This window comes from Microplitis demolitor, chromosome 3 (assembly GCF_026212275.2).
Source record: "Microplitis demolitor isolate Queensland-Clemson2020A chromosome 3, iyMicDemo2.1a, whole genome shotgun sequence".
Lineage (NCBI taxonomy): Eukaryota > Metazoa > Arthropoda > Insecta > Hymenoptera > Braconidae > Microplitis > Microplitis demolitor.
The window spans coordinates 5,682,087-5,702,197 of record NC_068547.1 but is presented as its reverse complement, the minus strand read 5'-3'; the positions used below and the strand labels follow the sequence as shown (position 1 = coordinate 5,702,197).

Here is a 20,111-nt window from a genome sequence, read left to right as displayed (position 1 = left end):
TAAAGATAAGACTTTGGAAGTTGCTTTTTATACATCATCAAGCAGTAAGTGACTGAGCAAAAGAGTAGGTAATAAGTAGTAAACCGAATGATATTTGACAGAGGAATGGGGAGGGGGAGTGGGAGAGGGAGAAGGTACATATAGATATAGATATATATCTGTAGCGGACTATTGGCGTTTCCATTACCCTGTCATTGACCCCGTTGTCTCTGTGTTCACTTGGCGGCGATGGTGTGGTGGGTTTAGGGTGGTAGCAATGAGCCAAACGGATGTCGCTTGAGGGCGTATATTAAATGGACGACATGAGAGATGAGAGAGGAGGTTGTGGATGAAGGTTAAGGGGAGAAGGGGGAGGGGAGAAGGCAATAGAGAAGTAGTGGTACACACAATGCTGAACTAATGGATGACACACACTGGCCACCGGTTAGAGAGACCTCCTGCGATGTTGCCACTTGAATAAACATCAATTTGATATCGTGCAATATCGCGCGAGTGTGGACGACACACGGACCGTGGTGAGCAGCAACGAGACGTTGAACCATCCGAATAGCATATATCCACTGGTTGTATATTACTCTGCATACTCATATATGTATATAGAGTACACACAAGAATCTAGAGAGAGATAGAGAGAGGGAACGAGAAAGATATGAAGAGACAAAGAGAACTCAGGCTGGATGATGCATATAGCCGGCGGCAACTCGCCACCTGCGCCTGGAACACGCTTATTATGCACCAAGAATTCGCTGGCAATGCGCGTGCCTCTTTTTCTCTTACTCGTCGTTTTTACCCCGTCTGGTAGTCGTAGTAGTTATGTATACGCCGATATACCGGTGCCGTTCTGCCACCGCGGCTGTGTTGAAAATTGGATCAGTTGAGAGTATGCTTTTGACGATGTACGCCGCACAGAGTTTTGCGACTGCGAAACGATTCCATCGGGTCTCGTTCCTCCTGTCGTCTGCCGCCCCCTGGCATCTTTCCAATTTCGATAATCTCACGGGCGCTGTTGCGGCCCGTTATTGGCCTCGTTATTCACTGTGGAATCCGTGGAAAGCCTCGATTACCGACGCACACTTTTTTCCTTTTCGTTGCATTCCATTATTATCATTATCATCATCACCATTATTATTGTTATTATTATTACCAGTGTTATTATTATCGTACTCAACCAGCTGATAGTATTATTTGTGTATCTAATGAAGGGATAAGCTCGTACACTTTTTAATTTTGTTCATATAAATTTTAGTTCCATATATATATATATATATATATATATAGATATGCATTTCAAAATACCAATTCACGTAATTTTCTAGCAGGCGCATATGGGCCGCCAGTGGCTTATCTTGTTCGTAAATTTGCAACGGGGCGAAAGCCGTCATTTCCACCTCCGGACTTGGGTTCGCATCCGATCCTACGGGTACTTGATAACGCTATCGCCCCATGCGGGCGCTCGATTTCAACCTCGTTTGCCTCCAGTTGCTGCGGGAAAAATCTAAAATTATATAGATGTATATAATCTATCTACTATATATATATATATATATATATATATATATATATATATATATATATATATAGCATTCATATCTCTCTCTCTCTATATATATAATGTCTGCTCTCCCTTTACCTAGTTACCAAATTGCTCCAAGTGAATAAGGGGACACAAGAACGCCGATCGAATTTCCTTGAGGGCGACATAGCACAACTTTAGAGCAATATATATGTATGTAAGTATGTATGTATGTAATGTAGACGGAGCTCGCCCAGATGCCGATGAGTTTTTCTCCCTTTACATACTTTATGTACACTTTATATAACTCAAACTCCCTTGTTCGCTTCTGCGCCCTGAGGAGGCGCCTTCTTGACGGACTCTTCTCATTCCCGGGAATGCGGAAAGTGTTTTCACACTAACGTGCGCGTCTGAAGTATCCCATCTCCACAAGTGAGATGTATACACAAATCCCATAAGATCCAAGGCGGCGAGTAGTGTTTGCGTCTCAAATCATCTCAACAGGCACGAGCACGCGCATACAGGACGCCACGAGTTTCTATCCGTCTTTTTTGTTTTTTTCACCAGACTGTTCGTGTTTATACTCGTTTGCTTTTTTTCTCTCGCTCTCTTTTGCTCCACGAAAACAGCTGTCCTCGCTTTGTGTGCCAGCAGAACAGCGCCGGGTTCAATATCGATACTATACTATTTTTTACTCTCACATCAGTTTAGGAGAGTTTCTGAAACAGCCTTTGATCGCGATGAAATACCACTTTGCGAGAAAGTTTGGTAATATTTGGCCCTGTGTATCGTCGGCAGAGTTCATCCAGAAGCTCAAGGAAGTATACTACCTCTATCTATATATATATATATATATAATATATGAGCTCACAATCTACGGTCTGCCGAAACTATTGCTCTCTATCTATGTACATATATATGCATATATGTATTTATATGAGCGGATCTCGACATCGTTATGGAGTTTGAAACTTTTTGTTGCACTAAGGCCCACTCGATTATAAACACTAGAGTTAATTTCATCCTACAGTTAAATATATTTTAAAACTTCCGCGATACTTTTAGAGAACTAATGAAAATAATATCAAAATTTAAAAACGAGGTTGAAAGGAATGTAACCATAATAATAATAATAATAATTAACTGCAACGAGAAATGTTTTCTTAAATGATTTATTATTTTCATCAGTTTCTTGGTGCTGTAAATTGTATGATATGGAGCGGGTAAAATATTTCCTTTAATGAAATTTTCAGTTCTCGTTATATGAAAGAACAAGAAACGCAAGAAAGTTAACACACTGACTGAGATTTTGCTGTGAATTGAGAGAAAACCAAAAGCTTGCTTTACTTGAGAAACACTGCAAGAAACGTCTTGGACTTGCACCTAGATATCTTGGAGGATGAGCTTAACCTTTGAACATTGCCACTGTATACGCCTGTAGTATATATATATATATAGAAGACAAAAAAAAGTCCACTGGGAAAAATAGTATGATCTTCCTGTGCTCCAGATTCCCATTCCACTTTGGCCAACTCCGTAAGAGAAGGAGAGAAAGCTCTTTCGAGTAAAAAAGAGAGTCTTTAAAATCTTATCCAGTGGTGGACACTTTGAAACCTTTACCCAAACCTAAGTCTCCCATTATTTCGGACGAAGATACCGCGGTATATTTGAGCGGTTCACCTGGGTTACACACAAACTCTTGATACAAGTACCACTGAGATAGCTATAACAGAAAGTAAGCTCAGAAGTTGGTGGTACGGCAGAAGTAGAGATTCAGAGATCGAGCACGAAAAATAGACAAGATCCAGTTGAACTTGTAAACCACACGACTTACAGCGAACTTGCCACGACTGCAAATGAATTCTAGCTTCACCCTCAACCAATTCCTCGCTGATATAATCTGCAACGACCGGATTCTAAAAGGACGGCCTATGTGCACGCGAGATGCTTCAAATTCGTGATAAGAATGAACTCAAAAGATTATTATCACTGGTCTTTAACATTCAAATAACTTGGTCCCTGTGTGAAAAGTCCTTCGGAGTTTAAGTTATCAGTCTCTCTGATTCTTACCATCAACTATACATATATATAGCAAGCAGGAAATCCAATATTGATATCTTATTTTTGGGAAGTCATATCATACATCTCAAATCTAATGGAATTCTCAAAGAGAAATTTTTATTTTACTTCGCTTTACTTTTTCCTCTATAAATGATATTTATCAAAGTGAAATTATTTTTATTATTTATATATTAATATACATCACATATAGTACAAAAAAATGACTTATGTTCGTTCATAATTTATTAGCTATTTAAACATTTTCCTTTACAGAATAATTATTATTTCAATATTATATAATATTTTAATTATTATTCTAATTATTCTTACTGACCTAAAATTTATTTTAGTTAGTCTACACGGAGAGACAATTATGGTAACAGTTACAATATATTATGGGAGTGGTTCCCATAATGCATAGTAACCGGTTTTTTTGAAATGTTGATTATAGGAACGGCACCCATATATATTATGGTGATCATTCCTATAATTATGAATATAATTCCCGTATGGTATCGGAATAGTTCCTATGGAATTATGGTAATCGTTACCATGTAACTATGATAATGGTTACCATAATATTATGGTAATAATTCCCATACATTATAATAATCGTTGCCCTAATATTTAGAAATTATAATAATTTTTTTTTTGTAATAAGCATTTTTTTTGTATACTTGAAATTTTGTAATATATAAAAAAAGGTTTCTTCTAAAAAAATAAAATTATTATTTCTAAATATTATGGGAATTATTACCATGATATTATGGTAACCATTACCATACTATTATAGGAACTATTCCTATGAGTATGGTAATCATTACCATGATTCTTTCACATGTGATATGGGAACTGTTACCATAATGATAGGAATTGTTCCCACACTTATGGGAACTTTTCCCAGAAAGTATGGTTTTATATCCCATAATCCCAAGTAATTATTACCATAACGGTATGGGATGATATTTCATAAACGAACTAGGAACAGTTACCATAATTTTCTCTCCGTGTATAAAATCATCATGACCGACTCAGAACAACCAGAAAAAGACATAGATACCAGTATATCTTTAGGATTTTTTTATTATTCAAAATTAAATTTACAGATTGTAGAATAAAAATTTAATATCTAAGTACCTTTGGTATTTTAAATAAATCAATAATTATTAAAGTTTCAATTTTCAATTGCCATATACTTAAATTTAAATGCTGATTGAAAATTCCGTAGTTTTAAAAAAAAACCGATATTACCCTACATTAATGATAAAAATAAAAAAATGACTTTATTTGTCATATCTCTGTATATTTTTTATTATATTGATACAGTAAAGCAAATATCAGCGATTATGCAGTTGCATTTTTACGTCTATGGCTTTTCCACTTGACGTCAACGTTCACTAACTCCCGTTGCACAATATTGTTCAACAATTTCATCCACAAGTCGTAACCCGCTTATCGGTCGATAAAATACTCAAACATACCTTTCTCTTTTTATTCTGATTCATCCCTCTATCCAAAAAAATTCGAGTGTTAACAAAAATATTTTTTATTTATATTTATATAGTTTTATATATTTTTATTTTATTTTATTTTTTTAACGATGAAAATTCCGGCTGCTGCCGCTGCCACTGCTGTTACACAAAGACTAAACCAAACATGGCTTTCGAAAAAATTCCAATTCGCGGAAATGCTTTGAAAAGCTCGGACGCTGAAAAATCGAAGCCAATATCTTTTTTTCCATAAATTTTCACGTTAACTTTTCACTCCTTTTAAACCCTCAAGCCGTAATTTTTATTCCAACATTCTCATACATGACTCGTATACATTTTTTAAAATTTTCTCGCTAGATCATTTGATATCACTAAAATTTAGCTTCGATTATCGACTTGAAAAAAAAAATAAAACTGATTTAAATAAATCGGGTTCGCGTGAAATTTGACTGTTTTCAAATTTATTCAGAACAAATTTGTTCTAGTGTACGGTTTGAAGATTAAAATTTCTTTTTTTTTACATATACTATTTACATCAGCACGTGCCTCACCTAAATTAGCTTTGAGTTTGACGGCGACGCCACTTATTTCCTCAAAATTAACCTAAACCATATGGATATGTGTTTTTTTAAAGCCCTCAAGTTATACGGACATTTGTCGAAATTTACAGTAGAACAAATATACACATCGGCCACTCGGAGTTTTCTTTCTCTTTATTTTTTTCTATTTTCTCATCCTCACTATTTTCTTCACTCTTCTACGCTTAGCTTGAGATATATCGTCGGCCATTTGTCGCAGTGTACTGCTAGTAGGATAAATATAAATTTGATTCCACGTTTAGATAGTCAAAATGCTTTTCGTGCTATTTTTACGCCCTCACCTTCTTCCTCTTGGAGATTTTATTCCACCGCCAGTAAATAATGCTTATATCATTTATATTATTAACCGAAAAATCCCCGAAAAATATATACGATATAATATACATATACATATCCATATATACATATATATTTACATACTTATATAAAGTTCAATCAAATCTAAATTGACGAACTACCAAATCGATTAAACATTTTGAGCCACTGAAAGTCAGACCAGAAAAAATAAACCATGAAAATATTTATGATTAATGTATTAAACAGTGCGTACTAAAGTATATATCGCGTGTCTCAGTGTCATTTCCAGCAGTGTTTTCTTCCGGTTGTAGAGACGTACGTACAGACGGCGCCAGGGAGACGTCGCACGAGCGTCGCGACGATTCCAAGAAAATACCCTATAGCCGTAAGAATTTTTAAGTGAAATAATAACGATTGCGTTTATTTTCTTTTGTTGCGTTTTTATTTTTTTACTTTTATTTATACTTAGATTACTACCCTCAGTTTTTTCCATCGTTTCCATTGAAACTCACCCCAGAGCTTACCGGCCTTCATTAATACAATTCTTAAACAATACTTGAAGTGATATTCACCAAATTTCCGTTGGATTATCAAACGCAGAGAAAAAATATTACTAAAGTACCGGCTAGTGCATACGAAGGATTAAACGTGGATTGCATTTGAAAACTCTTCTGACGGTTCTATGGCTTACTCGTTTACTCCTCTCTCTCTCTCTCATTCTATCTTGTATGTTTTTCCTCTTACTCTCGTTGACTGAAGAGATCTACTCAGTAATGTTAAAACAACGTGAAAAGCATCATATATACCTATAAGTTTTACAGTATACGTGTGAGTATATGATTCACGCTCAGAAAAGCATTTGGATGTGCATCCAAGTACTTTTTACGCTTCAGTGGAAACGCTCTCATGAAATTCAAAAGAATTCCCATTGTTCTTCCACGCACTAATAAACATTTCTATTCGTAAAAATTACTTCTTCCGCCTCTTCATCAGCAACAGTAGTAGCATATGTGTAGTGGCTTAATTACAGGGCTAAAAAATAAATAACTAAAATAAAAATATAGTACTTTACAACCTAGACTACAATTGCGGGTAACATTTATATCTCATCTTCTTTTCTCCTGTTCCTTCTTATTATTTTTCTTCGCATCACTCTCCTTCGTTATAAATCATCTTTTCGCTCACAAGAACCACCAATTTTAGAATTAATATGCTTACCCTGATGCTCACCCGGAAAATTTAAACTTTTCACAGCTTTCTCGACACGTCCGCGAAATAACGCGCGACCAGGGCACCATATAAACTTACTGCATACAAATTTCTACAGTATGGCGTTAAAGTGTCTGATACATGTGCAAACATGGTGACATTTTATACGACTACCCTCTTTATATATGGATAAAACAGCCGACTAGTTGATGCTGGCACTCTTGTTGTTAGCATTTTTATTATTATTATTAGTATGATTATTATTACAGCCATAGTTGTTCTTATTGTTGTTGTTGTTGTTTGCATAGTAAATCGCACGAACCACCACAACTTCTATTAATCTCAGTTGTTGTTCGCCAATTGACCTCTCTCGACGACCTACTACAACACCGCACTAACTGTAAATCGTTAATCGTAAAGCTAAATTCGATTATCCGTGCCTTAGTTAACTTAGCGTCCACTTTTGCCTGTTGACCCCCTTCCATCACTTCATTACAGTGTCCTGTTAATAGAACAATACAAGCACTTCAATCATTTTTCCACAAATAGACCCACCAGAGATGGTTATTGGATTTAGAATTTAAAATTCCTTCGATTTGTCTATAACTATTAAATTTAACTTCTAATGGATGACTTCTGAAACACGTCAACCTAACCAATTTTAATGCTTATAACTTCCGCAATTTTATTATTTAAGAGTTCTGAATAAGAAACAAGCTTTTCAATAATCATTCTATCTTTCGATTGGCGGAAATCCATAAATGATGCATAAATACAACTGTTGACTTACTTTCTTTTTATATACCTGAAGATCGAAAAGTTTTTCGTATAACGAAAATAAAAAAAATTATAATTTTACCGTTTAAGAGCTAGTTGGGGTGGTCTACAATTTTTTGCTGATATACTAGTGCGAAACATTTTAAAAATCTAGATCCAATAGATTTTTAACTTTTCATTTTTTTTTATATATTTTCATTCCGTGAAAAACGTTCGGATTTTCGGGTACATTTTTTTTTGTTACAAGAAATTTCCAATAAAACAAATAATATTAAGTTTAAAAATACTTTTCACTCGATCAAATTGTCAATTATGGATAAAAAACGATTGGTTCGAAAAGTGTCTGACCAAACAATGACTCTCGTCACTGTCCGACTGCATTTGCGTCGAGTCTACTGATGCGCATAAAATTCGCACTGAGAGTTGGCAACTCTCAATAGATATTGCCAAGTGTATACATTTGTTGTATGCTTTTTTATGAGTTTTGTATGAGCTACGAGAAAGTTTGTTGGTACTGAAAAATATAGAGATGGTACTTCTGCTGGTACTTGTCTATATATTCTATTCTACTCTATTCATTTTGCTTTAGTCTGTGTATATATACAAACATTGTATTATATTATGTATAGACGTGTGTAAGTTGGCCGATTTCCCGTGAAGTAAAACCGACAAATGGAATTCCCTGGCACCTCGTATAGTGTGGGACAGCAGTCGTCCGGAAAAGAGCAAGCCGGAGGGACATCCAAAGTGAAAAGTTGCCACGTTAGACGGTACTGCCACTGGACAATGGCACATGTTGCATTCGAGGGTAAAAGAGACAGTGCCAGTGAATGAGGAAGCGGATGAGGAACTGAAAGAGATAGACAGAAACAACTGGTTTGAAAACGAATAGTAGTAGACAGTAGTAGTCTTGCTGGAGGCGGCTAGAGAATTGGAGCTGATTCGATAGGAAACTTTTAATCGGGGAACTTGTGTGTGCTGTTACTGTGTAAAGAGAATAGTAACAGTAGAGAAAAAGAGAGAAAGAGAGAGAGAGGAATAGGAAAATGTTGGAAGTAAAGTGCTTTTTCAATGACTCGCCACTTCTGGATGGTCAAATAAACGACGTCGACACGGGCCACACAAAAGCAAAGCATCAAAGCATTCAGGAAATTATGTTCGCGTTCTATATTTACCGCACCAGAACCCACTTGTCCTGTTGTACATATCCGCGTGTACACAACAGAGATGCTCGAGGTCTTGTAGTTTAATTACCATCAGAAGCTAGACCAGCGGCTTCAAGCAAGTGATATTGTGCATAATCATGGGCCATTAAAGGCTTTTTACTTCCACTCGGTGATGTATACACTTATCCTACGCCAAACTAATTTAGAGAGTATGTGATCCAACACTTTGTACCCGAGGCTAAATAATCTTTAACATTTCCTTGTGCTACTGAACGACTTTTATGACGTTTTTACTCGGCAAAAAGTTTTCATTAAGTATCCACCACCTTTGAGAAAAAATTTCTAGGTAACGAAAAATAAAAATATTATTAATATACATTTATATATATATATATATGTATTAAACTTGTACCTTGTCGGTATGACTTTAGTATAAATGGCTTCGCCGTCGAAATTGTAAAGCACTTTGTGTGCAACTCTACGTTATTATCTATAAACGGCTCAAAGCTTTTGAGGGCTCCTCTTAGTACGCTCGTAAATTTGGATCTGAACTGTGTGATCTCGTTACCGTTAGCACAGAAAAGGCGTATAGGTAGATAATTTATAAAAACCTGTGACATTTATTGAGACTATTTATTATTCATAGTAATAACTAGTATACGTGTGGTAGCACGCGTGTTGTACCACCGCAATTTTATGAGAACCGTTATTTACATTGGCATTATTATTAATTGCACTTGGTATATTTCTTTTTTAATTGTCTTTTGCAGCTGGGTTTCTTCACGTACTACACAGTGGCGATGGGTGAAGTAAATCCGTCTGGACCGGTACCAATTGACAGCGTTTTCATCTATCGACCAGACAAACGTCTTGAACTCTGGAGGTTTGCCTTCTACATGTTTCTACATGCTGGGTAAGTACTTAAATATAAATTAGCTCTTAAATGAAACAAATAATAAAATATATACACTGTACTCGAAAGTCTTAAAGTTTCTATCGACACTTTCCATTAACCGGCGGCAATAAAATTAAACGCGCTCTATAAAGCAAATGGTCGCCATCAATATCGAGTAGTGTATAGTTGTGTAATACGCAACACTCAATACTATTATAAGAAAAGCAATTGGAAAATAAAATGTTGAGTGTGTAGAGCTGGGGTAGAGTGAATGAGAGTGTGAGTGAAAATAAAAATAAAAAATAAAAACTCGGGGAAAGGAACGAGGACGTCGAGGACGAATACGAAGACGAGAGTCTAGTGAAGGAAAAGAGGCGATGACGGGTAGAGAAGCAACTACGTCGGGTACACGACGCTTTTTAAATTATTCATGGCAACCTAGAGATAAGGGGAGAGTAGTTGCACAGAAGAGACGCGTTTTCTTCTATTTCTATCTCTCACACTCTTACAACTTTTCTCCCCGTCTTTCCTCACTTATTATCTATCTCTCTTTGTCCCGTGATGTGCGTGTATGTCTCACCGCGATAAGCAGCTCGACATTTCCGTGAAAACTCCTTGGCTTTTCCTCGTGCTTTTCATCTCTTCTTATCTCATCGCGCTTATTACCATCAAAATGTGTCGGACAATTTGCATGTGTTTTACGGGTACTAAAAAAAATACTTAATGAACTCTTATGATGCTTATCTATTTTTATATTTTTTCCTCTTTACGTATTACAAATTTATATATTTATTTACAGTACACGATGTTATCTTAAATATCCATTTAAATTTAAATAACATGTATCTATAGATATGTCCGTATATATTTGTATGGATAAACATATACATATCTATATGAATGACTGTGGACAAAGGATATTAAGGTAAAAGCAAAATTTTGCTTATCATGTCTCTACACGTTTTACCAACTACTCGATATTCCGATACCCGAACTCGATATTCTCGTCATTTGCGTTCGCCCGAACTCCGTCAATGATAAATCGTCGAAAGCCCATAACCTGGTTCTGGATAGAGTCGTTTGTGCAGTAGTAGTACCAGCAACAGCAGGAATAGAACCAGAGAAGAGTGTATTGAGTAACGAACAGATAGAGAATAAGCCGAAAGTGAGAGAGAGAGAGAATGAAAGCAGCTTCTTCTCGTATGCTCCATTTGGATGATTGCATCGCAACGACATCGATCCTATCCTCTTTCATTCTCTTCATATTTCCCTTCTTACTTTCTCCCTCTATCCCTCACTCTTTATTCCTTATTTATCTCGACGCGTTTATTTCTCCCTACACTTAGTGTTTACCCCTACGCCTCCGCCACCCTAGAGCAGTAGACGATTATGTGCAACTCTCAAATGTTTTAAATGTACAACTTCCCTTGCTGAAACTTTTCTGCGGTACCTAAAATATACCTGCCTCCAGAGAAAGCTTCATTATCTTTTCAGTCTTATTCGCAAAACCACAACGCCGAGCATTCGTTCATTCCTCTTTGCCGTTGTTCGAGAAAGTTTCTTACAGTTATAAGAAAACGAATCTTTGTGTGTCCATCTGAGCACGAAATGATAAGACACATCTACTAGTATATACTCCAGTTTGCTCCTTATTTAACATCTTATACCGCTGACAAACCTTCGTTACCTTTCTCCCCCTCTCTCTCTCTTTCTTTTCTTCTCTTTAATTAACATTCATGACAATTGATGTATGTAATTTAAAGTTGCACTGCCGCCGTCGCCGTCGAGTTGTCGTGAACTATCATTGTGAATTTCAACGTTTTATAGCACAATGTCGTGAGCAAAAGAAACTTGAAATAGCATATCCGCGAAACAATCATTCCACAAGTAATATAGTAATAGTATATATATATATATAGAAGCAGTAGTACATCATATCAATTTATACGACAGCTAGAATTATGTCACTGCGACTTTCTCATGGACATTCATTTATTATTCTTTTGTATTTTTCAGGTGGTTACACCTGCTGTTTAACCTGGGGGTACAGGTGGTCGTGGGACTTCCCCTTGAAATGGTGCATGGGAGTTTGAGGATCGCTGCAGTCTACATGGCTGGAGTTTTAGCCGGTAAGTAGTTTATCTAATTCTCTCTGTCCGCTTAACGACTCCACAATGTCCCTACAACTATTATCATTATAATTATCATTATCACCGACATTAATATTAATATATACTGCATATATACATAAGAATAGACATAATGATGAATTGGTCATTGTGTAATAATAACACACATTCGAAAATCGGACAATCATGTGGTCATTACAGTTTAAATAAACGAATTAAACATCCACATTTCTATTCACTCGTAGATCGTGTACTCTAGTTTAAATATCTATGTATATATGTCGGGTTGTCCGTTAACTCTGTATCTCATTCAAAAGCTCCCTTCAGCTCTCTACCTCTACCTCTGGCAGTTGTTTTCCCTGGAAAATCACACGCGCGTTATTTACGGCCAGTTTCCACCGTCCACTAATGCGCGGAGACGCAAAACACACCGACAGACCGACGCCACGGTGGCGGCAGGACCTGGCTACATATATATATGCATATGTATATATATATATGTATGTATGTAGGTAGCATACTATAGAGTAGCTTGTACATCCAATAGCCATTTGCATAAATCCGATTGGGAGCAAATCCTCGCGTATTAATGCTCATGAAAGTAAAACGCTGCAAATAGAGGACATGAATAATAAACGCCATGAGGCTACATGCTCGTTCAACTCCTACCAGCTCTATCAGACGAGACTCGTAGTTTAAGTAGTAAATAGTAGTAGTAAGGGATTATGTTGGAAGTATTTCCACAGTATGGAGTACTTTCTCCAGCAATATATTTACTTACCAAGTAGTTACTGTTACGTAGTGGCCTATGCTCGTTGTACCTGGGAGAAGAAATCCCGAGATCTATCGCCGAGTGAATACACCCATAGAATAATACTGACTCACACAAGTACTTGTCTTGTTGTTGACGATTACTCGTATGTGTGGTGTGCATGGTGTGCACTAGTACTTTTACCTATTGCTTGTGTACCCAAGAAGAACGCAAGTATCCCGTGGGATTTAACAACATCATAGTCGCGATATTACTTGGTATGCATTGTAGTTTGCCACGTCATCATATCCACCTGCTTCTTCAGCTCTCTACTCTGTATAACCAGAAATACACACCGCTGATGTCTCTATTATAAACTCTATGAATATCTATAGGTCTCTGTTTTCTGAGAATCTACATCATGTGCAGCATTCGCCACTTATATATGTATGTATATGTATACATTACTCCAGTAAACTGTTTTTTCTTCAATTCACAATATACTTTATTTACATTCACAATGGGTTTGTGTGACTCCCTGGCATATTTTGCATGCTCTGATGACGGCTCGCACGCTGCGAGAGAAATAATCTATGCGAATGTATACAGATATAGGCATATATGAGTATGCATAGATATGTGTATTCTATGGAAGAGAGAAAATAAGGCTGAGGAAGAATGAGAACGAATCGAGAAACGTTATCGTGCTTCTTTCCCGCCAATGGCTACCAGCTCAACCGTGAGGATCACCCTTGTCCTACTCTCTTGTTCGTCGTCGCTGTCGGCTGGAAAGCATCCAGGCGAAAGAGCAAGTCGACTTGTAGGAATTCCTTCTGGCTCTGTGGACACGTTGTGAGAGATAGATAAAACGGTAGATGTGCGTCTGAATGTATGTGTGTGTGGGTGTGTGAGCTAAAGGGTCTACTCTTGAGTGAACGATTCATTCAGGATTCTCCTTTTGATTCATCTGTAGAAAAGCTTATATTGCGAAAGAGACACGTATAGCAACTCATCGTTGCGGTGAAAGAGAAGATCATGGTTCGATGAACAGCACGCGTGTGCACACGCTACTGTGCTCTTCCTTACCCGCGTTCATAAAACACACATACAAATACTGAATCCCATATTCGATATAGTGTATAGATATGAATATAATACATCGACAACTGCTTCCGTTTGTGCCATTTTTGTCGACTCGCTTTCTAAAATCTGTTAATAAACTTGATCAGTGTAATTTTAACTTTATTGTTCGATCGTAATTACAGTTAATTCTCGTCATGTATATAAACTGCGTGCATTCATTTTTAATAGATCAGCTTCATTATATGAGAATCAGTAATTAGAGGTTAAAAATTCCATGGAAAAAAAAATTCAATCAACATTTGGTTTATTAATGAGAGCTCATTTTTTAATCTTTTAATTATTTAAATTACTAATTCCGTCTAACCCAATTTTATAATTGAATTTTTTAATTAAAAATGAGATTGATGAGATTAATAAAAGATTAAAGACGGATTTTGATATTAATAATTTAAAGTCTAGTCAACATAAATTAATTATTTAATTACTCTTTAATGACTAAAACACGAACGTACTTGAAAATTAAAAAAACATTACTGTAATACATTAAACACACGATTCACAAGTTCGTTAGTTATTTACCATAAAGTTTCATTTAAATAAATAAATAACCCCAATCACTTATTTAAAATTAACGTTATTGTCTACTCAAAATCAATATTACTTAAAGTTACCTGAATGAATTTTGTCTTGGTGAATTAGTTTAACTTCGATAGTTGAGCTTGTCGTCTTATAATCCCAAAACTTCCTTCTCATCGCCAAACTAGAGCATGAAAACACATAGTCATATGGAAAATCCAGTTTTCATCAATCCGTAATTAATTTCGTGTACTACCTCTACTATTTCTGCTTCAACTACTACTACTACTACTACTACTACTACTACTACTACTACTACTACTATTATGTGAAGCATTAGAGGCCAGTACAAAATCAGAAGTTCTACTTAATTCAGCTAAATTCCTGACAAACAATGCGATTTATGCAATGCTCGGCTGCCCGAAAACCGATCGTCAATTCTGGATTCCAATAGCGAGCTCTCACGTCCACACAAGTACACACAAATACATTCTCAAATTCCCTTTGTATCTTATACTCATATTATATGCGTACACCTAAATATGCCAGATACACATCGCACTACTCGTTCTCGGTACGTCGGTGTAACTTGCGGATTCATCTCGTCTATGTGTGTGCTCAGACGGATTCATGCGTGCTGGAACGCGACGGTATAACAAATACAAATTGTATATATATATATATATATACATATATGTATACATACATATGTACACCCAAGTATTTCTCTCGATCCCTTCGACGTACGCATCGCAGCTTTCTATCCCTTTCTCTCTCTTACAAATATACCCATTGAGACTTAAGTTGGGCTGTACATGTTTCTCGATATTCAACCATCAGCAATTTTAGTCAGCCATTACTATATACACACCCTGGAGAGTAGAGTGGTTTTCCTCGATACGGCCATTGGGGAAAAGCCAAATGCCCTTTTTTATATTTTAACATCTTTCTCCAGCTTCTCAATACGCGGATACCGAGCTCTCACACAAACCACAATAAGGCTATGGGATTTGCTCCAAGTGCGTCGTCGATTCAACTCATAACGTTGGCTTTTACGAGTGGCATTAAGGTTGAGACGTAACAACAGTGCCACATCGTCAAGTAGAACCAGAATGAGATGGTAACAAAAAAAATACATATAAATGCATATACATATATATGTACTTATATGGAAGTATAAAAATAAAAATTCGATAAGAAAAGCTAAAATCGGTTATACGGTAGCGCTTTGGTTACAAATGCTCAGCGTTTCTGCAAGAAAGTACATATACTTCAGCTCACTGCTGGTGTACTTCGATACTAGACGTCGACGTCGTCATTGCCAATACTTTCTCTCTTTCTCTCTCTTTTTCTCTTACTGTCTCTAACTTAACTGTACAGCAGTAAGCAGGATAGTAGCGTCGCGTGCACCGCGTGCATACCATGCCATTATAGTGTATATGCACGTTATCAGTGTGCGACTTGAACCGAGTCACGAGTCGCGCTTGTTTCCTACGCTCTTTCTGCTATTCGATCGCCTTTTTCTCAAAACTTCTCTCAGCTACCCAGTACTTGGATTCCGAGTACATGTATCGGTAGTTATTCTTAGATCTTGGTGACACGTAAATAAGTGCTGAAAAAAAAAAAAAAAAAAAAAAAAAAAAAAAAAAAACAAATAACAAAATCATGGGATAAGTGTTGAAAGCAGAGAGAAAGCTATTAACTTGTTATTAGATGAAATCGAGGCGAGTTCACACTGCAACTGATGTGAATCCAGGTCTCACTGCAAAGGAGTATACTATAAGAACTTGAATATCCTGATGTGAGACCTGACCTGCATGTAAATTTACGTATATATAATAGGAAATAGCCCCTCAGACGTTCCGGTCATGTGCCACACGTGTAGTGGTGTGGGTACGCTTTAGGCTGACTTTTTAGAAATCCGTTCACTCTCTTTCCTATCATTGCTTTCTTTTTCCCCTTTCTTGAGAGTTCTCGCATCGTTGCGTCTCAACGTTACCACTCAAACATACATTCTTATATATATATTATCCGTATGAGAGTATCCGCTCTCTCTTATCCTGGCTCTCCTGACGCTTTTTGGCACAGTCGAACGGCTTGAATGAAATCCGTTTATAACTGGAATTTCAAACGTGAAAACCTAAGCCTCTACTTCTTCGAAGATCAATCGGGAAAAACTTTTATTACTATATTTTATTTTAGATTTTTTTCATATCTCACTTTTCTTCTTCTGACTACGCTTGGTCATGTACGTCTGGCTCTGGCTTGACCGGTAAGGATTTTAAGGGTATTGGATTTTTCGCTTGTGTTCATGGCTCTCAGAGAAATATATTTTTCACAATCTATTCTATCTAAGTGTGTATGTGTGTACTGTTTGTAACTCTTGGCTCTCTCTGATGGCCATCAGAGAGAACAGAAGAGCGCCGTGTGTATAGTAATAGTAGTAGTGCACACATAAAAGAGTGAAAAGACTCGAGGTAGCAGTAAGGTCGTTATCCTTTGTCTGGAGGATTCATTTGCCGTCAAATTACTGGGGCAGAGAAACATGGTGGATTCCGACGCGGAACGACGGCTCCCGACGCCAATTAGGGATACTAATTAACGGCGTTGGACGTTCGGCAGAACCCGAGAGTTTACGCGTCGGTGGACGCGTGGTTTTCCGCTCAGTTATATATTTATATCTATATCTATATTTATGTGTATATATAGTGCCTTCATACATAAACTTAAAACATTGCCTTTCTCTTGCGCCGGTATCGGCTGACCAACGAGCAAGATTCGCACGAGCGAAAGCCTTGTGTCACTATCCCTCTTATTCTCACACGCTGGATATATTCACTCCAACTACTAAGCGTACGTGGTGATTCGGGCGAGTTTAGTTGCCGCGTGTTGAACTACAACAACAGTACAGCAACAACAATAACAACAACAGCAACAACAAGAACAACAACGGCATTGCCCAGGGGGAGGAGAGGGCGGTACGACAACAACGTTCAACCGTAATTATCTAATACCTAGGAGTGCCAGGATGGAATGCCGTGCCGGCTTGTCCTTGCGTGGGAACACATCGGCGCGACGAGTACAACGATCGCGATCGTACTCACTCACCCGCACACATACATCCACATATACTTAAATAACTACATGTCTATAGTACATAAATATACTTTATACACCAGTAAGCTCATATTCACACACAATTCTTGGTCCTGCTTTTCAACTGGTGATATTTGTCAGGTACACATAGCCTCGACCTTTCAACAGCTCGCGTTCGTGCTTCCTCTTTTCCCGGCCGCTGAACTGCCGTACGCCCCGGGTGCCAGTTACAACCGCCTATAGAATACCACACACACACACACGCTTGCGCTAACACACACTATCCTAGTAGTTCCTATATCACCAGACTTATAATCTGGGTCACGCGCTAATGGACGTTGTACGCAACGATCCAACGTGATTGCTCCAAGGACATAGGGGGTTAGCTCCTGCTACAAGGGCTACCAGAGGGTGTAGGCCAGTTGCGCCACGATAGTCACGGTACTATATATTCTCGGGTAGGCTGTACTACCATTAAACCCGCAACCAGCAGACTCGCTGTGTGATTCAGCTGATGTCAGGATCAATCGAGGGCGCCTGTCTCCCCAATTCACACACACGTACTCTCTAGATGTGTGTATCACACACACACATAAGTGTCTTATGTTCCTCTCTAAATACACGTTGATGTGGAGAAACTGATAGTCGAGCTCAATTGTTCTTCTCGCTAGCTATTTCACCAGGAGCCGCTTCATTTCCCAGTAGAGCACGCGTGCCGTACGTGAACGGCTAATGTCATTTCCATCTACTCACCACAAATAACAGGGTAATATAAGAGTAGAGACCCCCATCTAAGTCTCATTCGGTGATGCGAAGATCCTTCCTTATTGTTATTCACTCGGCGTATGTGTACGTCTCGTATACGGATACAAAGTAACCCATGCAACATTAATGAATGATGAACAGACAAGAGGCTTTCATGAAATTCCCACTGAGGTATTTCCTGGCCGGGCTTCCGGCAAATTTAAATCGATGCCTGGCGGTCTCTTTTAGTCAGTTCTCCTCTGCCAATATATAATACACACATACGTACCACCAACACCGGAACTGTAGAAAAAGAATTGGATATTACACAAAATATATACCTCTGATTCCTATAATTTTCGGGAGGTTATCGTACTCAGCGCACACGAACCCACACATACATTCACACATTCATATGAATAATAAAACCCAAAAGCGTAAATTCAGGCAGGTTCATTTGTATGATGTATTCTGCATGGCTGTGGACGTGGTTGCCAACGATGGCTGCGTTCCGGAAGACTCGGTAACCCCGCGTGCCAACGAGAAGGGTGAGTCGGAACTAGTGCCGTGGCGGTTCAATGGGACAAGAGAGACATAGCCATTAATAAGCGATGCTCCAGTAGACACAGAACCCCTCTCGCTCTCCTCTTTGTCTTCTATTACAACTGGCCGTTACTCCACCTTATTGCGTAGTACTGTCGCTATACATCCTCCAGTTAGTATTGTTGAGGTAGTCAGGACGAGCCCCTATCGTTTATACCCGGAGATCAACAACACACTGGAGGAAATACTGAGCTTCGTCTACTCGTTGCGGTTTCGCAATACACTCACAATTGCTTTATACCTGCAATACCTACAGCAGCACGACCCAGTTGTGCATGTCTGTATAGAAATGTCTAATGATACCAACACCCTTTGACTTTTGTCACATTCCAACTCTGCAGTATGCACTTGGGCGCGTTTTCATTTGCTGTTACGCAATGCTCTGTAATTTTGTCTATCTCTGAAGAACTTATTTCTGACACATTAGTACTTTAGTGCATCTAGTATAGAATAATTACATGCATATACCATTTATACTTACATTTCAATAGGGTATTTCGCGACTTGAGAATACAACGAGGAATTGAGTGGCATAGCGTGTTGAAATAAAATATATGTCAGAAGCTAAATACCTCAGTGAATTACTCGGCGAAATAACTAATTGAACTTTTGAAATTTGTGTTTCAGGCTCACTGGGTACGTCAGTTTTTGACACAGATGTTTACTTAGTCGGCGCTAGCGGTGGAGTTTATGCTCTTCTCGCAGCTCATCTGGCGAACGTCCTGCTTAACTACAATAACATGGAGTTTGGAATTGTTCGGCTGATCGGGATTTTCATTATTGGTGAGTACAGATGAGAGCCCGATAATTATAAACCATCACGTGAAGAACCATCGCCAGTTAGCAGTATAAATCGAAAGAGAACAGTAATATAACTTTATGACGTGATGAGAGCTCAGTAAAATGCGGAGAGAAATGAGAGAGAGAATAATTTCAACCTTATTCACTCTGGTTGATACTTGTATATCTAGCAAACCCGCAAAACTTTTGCATCCCTGGCAATTGGGCATGCCGAGTTGTCGAAACTCGCTCAACCACCGACTGAACCTAGTACGCAAACAAGACTCCTGCTGCTGCTGTTGCTACATCGTACTCTGTACACCAGCCAGCTTTTCGCATCCT

At 37.9% G+C, this 20,111-nt stretch overlaps 1 protein-coding gene across 1 annotated transcript in view; it reads left to right on the top strand.

Annotated features, from left to right (window-relative positions):
* Positions 1–20,111, top strand: part of LOC103580736 (protein rhomboid) — a 105,766-nt gene that overhangs the window by 80,600 nt on the left and 5,055 nt on the right. Inside the window, exons 6-8 of the mRNA XM_008562616.2 lie at positions 9,883–10,025; positions 12,024–12,136; positions 19,617–19,772. Coding sequence (XP_008560838.1) covers positions 9,883–10,025; positions 12,024–12,136; positions 19,617–19,772 — 412 coding nt within the window. The remainder of the gene's footprint in view (positions 1–9,882; positions 10,026–12,023; positions 12,137–19,616; positions 19,773–20,111) is intronic.